This window comes from Fukomys damarensis, unplaced genomic scaffold (genome assembly GCF_012274545.1).
Source record: "Fukomys damarensis isolate Sample0158 unplaced genomic scaffold, DMR_v1.0_HiC HiC_scaffold_9, whole genome shotgun sequence".
Lineage (NCBI taxonomy): Eukaryota > Metazoa > Chordata > Mammalia > Rodentia > Bathyergidae > Fukomys > Fukomys damarensis.
The window spans coordinates 39,559,499-39,567,380 of NW_022900921.1; the positions used below are offsets into that span (position 1 = coordinate 39,559,499).

The 7,882-nt window shown below is 46.7% G+C and overlaps 1 protein-coding gene across 1 annotated transcript in view; it reads right to left on the reverse strand.

Annotated features, from left to right (window-relative positions):
• Positions 1 to 7,876, reverse strand: part of Mertk (MER proto-oncogene, tyrosine kinase) — a 104,179-nt gene extending 96,303 nt beyond the window's left edge. The window contains exon 1 of the mRNA XM_010638182.2: positions 7,768 to 7,876. Coding sequence (XP_010636484.1) covers positions 7,768 to 7,828 — 61 coding nt within the window. The 5' untranslated portion in view covers positions 7,829 to 7,876. The remainder of the gene's footprint in view (positions 1 to 7,767) is intronic.
• Between the last annotated feature and the right edge of the window lie 6 nt (positions 7,877 to 7,882).

Below are 7,882 nucleotides of genomic sequence, written 5' to 3' on the forward strand. Positions count from 1 at the left end.
GAGAGAGAGAGAGAGAGAGAGAGAGAGAGAGGAAAAAAACTAATTGTTAAAAGAGAAAGTTAGGCCTTGGTATTTTCCAGTTGGTCCCCCATTAGACAATGGCATCACTGCCTGGGCTGGCTTAGGTAAGAAACTGTGCCCTCTGCCCTCCCTCAGTTCCTAAAACCACCAGGGCACCTCACTGAGTAGCAACTAGCCCTCAGTTCTCACCCTGGTCTGAGACCTTCCTTGGATTAGCATAGCTATCTTATTTCTACCCTTGACAGCCAGCGTTGGCCAAAAACCCTTCCTGCGGCAGGAGGAGAGGAGACAACTCCCAGTCTCCCCCAAGTACCAGACATCAGACACGCTGGCTGTGGTGTTGAGGCAACACAGGTGTCCTGGAAGCAGGGCCACATCCTGCGGAGTGAGCCCACAGGTCCCAGGTGGGGCCAGGCTTCTGGGTTTTGAAGAGGCTTTGTAGGTAAGTGTAAAGCCCCTGCCCCGGGGTAACTGTCCTTCTCCTTCTCCTCCCAGTGAAATACTAGGAGGACCACAGTCTAGAATATAAGGTACATTACAAAATGCTTTCTAACATTTCCAAACATAAAATTATGTCCTATGATTGGATTAATAGACTTTTAAAAATGATATTGTTCCTGGGACCCAGCATGTAGCTCAGTGGGTAGAACTCTTGCCTCAAATTCAGGGCATCTTGAATTTGATTCCCAGCTTCCCCTTCCAATTAAAAAAAAATTTTTTTTTCATTCTCCCCAGAGCCTGACAATTCTGTTCTCCTTGGAGGCCAGGCCCACTCCCTACATTCCAGGAAGGCTTTGTCCATCTCCTTGCCTCCCAGAACCCGAGTCCCTGCTTCCAGCAGATTTGACAGGAGCTTATAAACTGTTGGGTGCAGTATTTTCGGAAGGACAGTTCTGTATTTTTAGACCATTTTATTGCTCCAGAGAGGGGCGGAGGGGACACTTCACTGGGAGCATAGACAGCAGCTGGCAAAAGTGAAGAACCTATTGGCCTGACTCATGTAAAGACACTCTCTGCACCCAGCCTCTGTCCAGCTTCAGGCTGACACTTAACATTGTGTGCATCCAGAACCCGGGCAGGGCTCGGGGTACTCTATCCAGGCCATCATTGTGAGCAAGTGTCCCACTCCTCCATTCCCCTTCAGGTCTGACAAATGAAGTCTCAGGATTTTGGAAAGATAAAGTACCACATTCCAGCTGTCTCTGCAAATTAACATCAAAAATGGTATGAGAACTTACATCTTTGGTCTCCCAAAGTGGTTATGTTTCTTAACTAACACTACATCTAATGAGCTCCTTTCATTCCCTTTCTTGTTTTTTGTTACAAAACTTACACCAAATATTGTTTACGTCCACACAAATAGCGTGCAGAGTTGTCAAAAGGCTGAGGGCGTGTTTCACTTCCTGTGTGTAAGCAGCTTCCACTCTCTGGATACATGGAAAAGCGGCCTTGGGACAGAGCTCACGCAGAGAGGCAGCCCGGGGAGCAACTTCCAGTGGGTTTGAGTCTCCCTCCCAGCTCAGAAAGTCAGTTCTTGGTGAAAACTACTATTTTCAAAACTCTATCGAAGTCTAGCTTCTTTTAATAGCTTTAACAAGAAGCCCTTAAAGCTTCAGATAGCAAAACAATGCCTTCACCAAAATAAACAAGGCTTTCCTTTGTGGGTCTAGTGAGGGGCAAAACCACAGGGCAGGCAAATTCTAAAACATTTACTGTCCTCCAATGCTGCAGTAACCAGAGCCCCCAAAGAAAAAGAGATTTCCAGAGTAGGGGGCTCTGTCAGAAAGCATTTGCTTTATTCCATGCCAGCTGAGACCTGAGTGCCTAGGACAGGCCCTGCTGGAGAGGGCTAGGCAGGGAACATATCCAGTGTCGGTCACACTTGCTGGGCCATGGCCCACTGCACAGAAGCTAGGTATTTGGAGGGACCAACTGAGAAGATTTTGGAAGAGGCTGACTAAGGACAAGGAGAAATATACAAGCATGAGACGGACTGCCACAAAACCCATGCAATGAGCTTATGAGGTAAAAATGTATTTTCTCCAAGCTGAAGTCCCTCAGATATCCTTAGTGTTTGATGTAAAACTTCTCACACATAAGCCTGGTGTAAACATAAAGCCAACATGTCTGTGTTTTCTCTTTCCTCTCCCTCTCCCGACTCTCCTACCCTGCCACCCGCAAGACTCATGGGAAATCCATTTTACCATTAGGTGAAGGAAGCGCTGGAGACGGATGAGGTAAGTAAGCAAGAAGGAAGAAATAACATACTTCAGAATCGAGTGTAGGTTTCTCAACGAAAAGTGGAAGATACGATCACCCTTTCTTTCTTTATCACTTTAAAACACTGCAGGTGACCTGGGCTGGAAGCTCAGAGCTTCACACTCTGCCACATCCACTGGATCCTGCCACGCAACAGCACCCAGAAAGTGGAATGGGGCTGCTCAGGTGCTGTCAGGGCCAAGGTGTGGGTCACAGGACACAGGAAGACCTGGGCCATCCTTATGGTTAAGAACCTTCCACCCAAGCTAGGCGTGAAGGGAGGCTGAGGCAGGAGGGTCACTGTGAATTCAAGGCCAGCCTAAACCACAAAGAGAGACCCTATCTCAAAGAAAACTAAAACAAACAAACAAACCTCCCACCCAGTACAACAGCCACAATTCCAGACAAAGAGAACTAAGTTACCCCAGAAAGTGCCTGGCTGGCAGATACTCTCAGTGTTCCCATTCTCCAAAAGGAACTGCAGATCTGAATGGAATACTCCATTCAGCCAGGCTGAGATGTCAGCTGTTCAGCAGGAGGCAGGAGGTCAAAAACAAGGAAAGGGTAATGAGAAGGAACAGGCTTATCTCCAGACAGAGGTTAGCACAAATGCCCCGCATCCAGGGAAGAGGAGCCAGGGCTTGGCCCGTGTCCCCAAGGGCTCAGCTATGCTACCACCAGGAGCGCCCTCAAGGCTCTCTGCCCTCTCAGTTCCTGCAAGCTTACCCTGCACTCTTGCACAGTGCAATGCTCATTTTCTCTTTGCTGTAGCAAAAAGACTTCATTTGGAAAAACTAGTTGGAGCTGGTAAAGAGGAAAGGGATGGCCTGCATGCTGACACTCAGAGAGCCAAGACCCAAACAAACACCAAACTGAACAAAACCCACAGCCACTGTGGAGTAGTTATGTGGGGAAGGTTGAGCAGGAAGTGGACTTCATTTCCATACCTTCCTGAGACTTGGACAGCACAGGCAGCTGTAGGGCGAGGTGTAGGGAGGGTAATGCCAGGCTTGGCCAGGAATTCCCAGGCCCTGCGTGGGTTCTGCTGGCCGAACTCCTAGGAAATAAAACCTCAAGTGCTTTTGTTTAGGAAAAAGGACTACTCCCAAATGTGACTTCAGAAATACAGAAGGGAACCACTGGTGATGATGGCTAATATTTTCCCTGCATTTTAGTTGTGCTAGTAGCTTATTTCATCCTTCCCAACAGTTCTATGAAATTGTCCCCCTGCACCAAAAATAAACCGGAAGTCCTGAGAGTTAACGCCCACCCAAGGCTCACAGATGCCAGAACAGTTAATGCTTTCATTGCAGAAGTGTGCATGGGGAACCCTCTTTTTCAAAAGTGTTTGTATTAATCAGCCTTCTTTGCAGTGTTGCATACCAACCAGAACCATGTGCTCTGGGTTAAGATTAAACTAGTGACCACCAGTCAAAGTCAAGGCACTCAGGGGATCTCATCCAAGGAAATATTAAAACTGTATTTTTTGTTACTCCCACCATCGTTTTTTGAATTTTTTCCTAGTTAGAATAGTTAAGGAGAATATAAATATGTTTGGGGTCTGTGTTATTCCAAAATCTAACTTCTTTCATTTTGTTTTGTGATCCCAGGGATCAAACTCAGGACCTTGCGCTTACAAAGCAGACATGGTGCCACTGAGCTAAATCCCTGGCCCAAACTCCAACTACTTTTAATTTCCTAACTTCTCTAGTAATGAAATCACTTGGGCACTCCAATGGGGGAAAAATGATTTTCTATCAATCAAGTCAAAAAGCATAAGGGTGAGAGCTGTAACAATTCTGTTTCTAGAAAAGCCAGTAGGAAGAAGCCCCGAAGAGATGTGCAGGGCCGAGTACAACAAAGGACAGTGGAGGAGAAGCCACTGAATTAATAAAGAGGAGCAGATCAAGTAATATGAAGCAACATTGGGAAACTGGACATAATGGGGAACAGCGGTGGCTGGGGTAAGGGCAGAGGGTGAAAGCGCTTTCAGGAAAACATCTGAGCTGAAATCCAAAGGAGTCAAGATGGGGGCCTGGGGGTTCCTGCGACAGGAACCAAGACCTTAGAATGAAGGCAAGCAGGTGGCTTGAGTAGCAGGGAAGGGGGAAATGACTAGAAATGACTCAAAGAGGGAAGGGAGACCCGGTGAATCTCTGCAAAAATGAAAGCTATCGGAGGATATTTTACAGGGACACAATTAAATTCATTTTCCATACTCTCAGCCCGATGAAGATGTGGAAAGTAGCTGCGACGTGTGTGTTCAAGGTCTCATCTCAGCTTTTCAACCTGTCAACCTGTTCCCAAGTCAGCAGGGCTGACCCCATTGCCCCTTCTCCCAGGAATGTCTGGAAATTAGTGCCAAAAATAAGACTAGGGTTGGGGTGCATATCTGTATTAGGGTGCTTGCCTAGCATTCATGAAGCCTTGGGTTTGAGCCTCAGGATCAAAACAATAAACAAAAGCCACCCAGATTTAAAAATTATTAATTTAAAAAAAATAACAGTGACCATCTCAATATTTTAAGAAAATGGGCCGGAAAAACTTTTAAAACTTCATTTGTTCATTAAAATATGCCCTGCTGGTTTGGCATGATGGCTCAAACCTGTAACCCCACACTCGGAAGGTTAAGGCAGAAGGACTGCAAGTTTTAAACTAGACTGGGCTTCATAGCATAAACTTGTCTTAAAAAAGAAAAAAAAATCCTCTCCTTATTTCCAAAAATTGTCCTATCCCCCCCAACCCCCAGAGTGCTAGGAGTTGAACCCAGGACCTTCACATTAAGCTACATCCTCAACCCTCTTCACCCCTTTTTAACTTTTTCTCTTTAAGGCACCCAAAACATATTGTACTGTGTTTTGTTGAACTCAGGGTCTTTGCACTGAGCTACATCCCAGCCCCCTTTTTATTTTTTTGAGACAATCTTACTAAGTCGCCCAGACTGGGCTCATACTTTTCATTCCTCCTCCCTCATACATATTGTACTGTGTTTTGTTGAACTCAGGGTCTTTGCACTGAGCTACATCCCAGCCCCCTTTGTATTTTTTTGAGACAATCTTACTAAGTCGCCCAGACTGGGCTCATACTTTCATTCCTCCTCCCTCGGCCTTCCAGAGTGTGCCACCCAAAGGGTTTTTGAGGCCCCTTGTAGCAAAGCTTACCAGTAACAACTCAAACTTCCCCCTGTGAAAATGTATACAAGATACTGGAACACATGTTACAGTATCAATTTGGAAGAGAAACATTAACATTAACCATTTTGCAAGCCCCATTTCCTCTAGGAGTGCAGCTTCACCATGGGCTCAGTCCTCAATATGCCTTGACTTTAACACATTTTCCTATTTTTGCCTTCTCCATCCTCTCTCTGGTCCCCTTTAGAGCCACCCTTCATCTCCATTTGCTACTCACTGGCGCCCCCATCAGAGACCCAGCAGAAAGGAAGAGTTGGAAAGCTTTGAAATGAACCTGCTTAAGCCGTTCCCCTCCCGCGTGCCTTCGTGAGATGGTGTTTATTATGTGTATGTTGGCGGTGGAGAGAATTTCTGGGTTATAGTGATGCTTACATTTTAACCACTTATCCATTTCTCTACAGTGTAGATTCTACATACTCACACCCTATCTCTACTATTTAATGGTCAGTAAATCACTCGGCCCCACAGTATGCAACATGAAAAACTCAAAACTAGACAAAAGAGTCTAATTTCTATTTTTAATCTCTTTACACAGCACTGTTGTTTCTCTGTGTTCTAATTCTCACAGTGAGATTCTCATCCCAAGGTTGAGGGTATACATAAGTCAGTGGTAGAGCATTTGCCTGACATGTACCAGGCCCTTAGAAAAATGAAATTTTATCCTGTAAGACTTTCACAAACTAAAACGAAACACAGATATCTCACAGGCACATTTCAGGATAAAAAGCAAAAGTTAGAGGAAAAACTGGAGAAACTTTTTCTTTTTCCTGCTGGGTGAATTTTAAGACTTATGATTACCTGACTACAGCTCCTTATGGGTCACAAAAGTTCTGTAGTACAGCTTTTTAAAAAATTAGGAAATAGGGAAGGGCAGAGGGGGTGAAGGGAGGGCAGGGGTATGGGGAAAAAATGAGAACCAAGATCTGTCATGTAAAGGTACAATGATGAATGTAACTGTACTGTAAACCTAAAAAGTACGAATAAACTCAATGAAAATAATTTAGGAATTAGAAACAAGCAAATTTTAAATATCATAAACAAAAAGTATAGTTCCTTTTACTTTTCTCACAATAGTTATGCACTCGCTATCTCCAAGAGTACGAATGACCATCACTGGTAGTAAAATACATCAGATTTTCACCAGATTATGAGAAATGGATCTGGCAGAGACGCTGAGAGATTTTTGAGGATTTGTTGATGACGAGGTGCAGAACAGAATGGCCTCAGTTCTTTGCTTGGTTTTGGCTCCATATTTGCTTCAAATTGCTTATGTTGCCTCAAATTATAAATTGCTTATGTAATTTAACGTGCACAAGGAGAATGCAGGTTTAAGAATTCCTCATTTGAATAACTAAACTTTAAAAGGAAAATCTTGAAAAAGAGTAAGTTGCTTGATTATAAACTGAACTTTCCTGGTATTTGTAAAAGACATCTTGGAGTATAAAAGTCAACTAGGTTCAGAATAAAGAGACAGAAACCATAGCTGAATAGAAGCAGAGGCCTTTCAGGGGAGGGAAAATGCCTAGTCCGTGTTCATTTAGTCCTTCCCTCACCTCCTGTTTATTTTTCTTTCGGGCAAAACCTGGTGAGTTTCTTCCAGTTGCCCTAAGTGCATCAGCCCACAACCTCAAATCTGTCCGAGCTATCGTGAGGAATGGAACCTAACCTCCTTGCCTTCTCTTACCAACCCTGGTGTCCTACCTGTAAACGTTCCTGACAACATCTGGGGGACTCGAGATAAAACCGAGGCTTTGCGCGGGAACAGCGGAGTCTATGCTGCCCTAACAGGACTAACAGACGGAAAAGCGATCCCCTCCCCGGCCCCGGGCCCCGCGTCCCTGAAGAAGAACGCGCACCGGGTGGAAGCCGCCTCCACGGCTCCTTGCCCTGGCCCCTGCCGATCGCGACACCGGGGCGGTGACAACGGAGCGACGACACCAGCTCCTTGGCTGGGCTCCGGTCCTTCGGGAAGCTGGGTCCGCGGAGCCACGAAATCCGGCCTGAGCGCGGCCCAACCTCGCAACAGGGGCCAGTGGAAAGTTCTTGGCTCATTCCATACCAGACCCGGGTCCTACTTTCCTCTGGGTCGGGTCCACCGGCTGGATCCCCCTCGTAGCTTCCGCCTCCAGCCGGGTGCTCTGGGGACACACGCTCGGTGGCTCGGTGGCTCGGTAGAGGCGCAGCGACTCGCGGGTGAGTGGGCTCTCCGCTCTCCACGCCCCGGCCCTGCTGGGGCTCAGGGATGTGTGCAAAGCTGTTCAGCACCCGGGCTGCCCCCGTCGGCGCTCCCACTCACCTCCACTCCGGAGCGCGGGAAGCAAAAGCCCCAGCAGCAGCCCCAGCGGGGCCGGCCCCATCGCGGGCTGGGGGCTGGAAGCGATCCGCAGACTGACGGTCGTCCCGAACTCGCG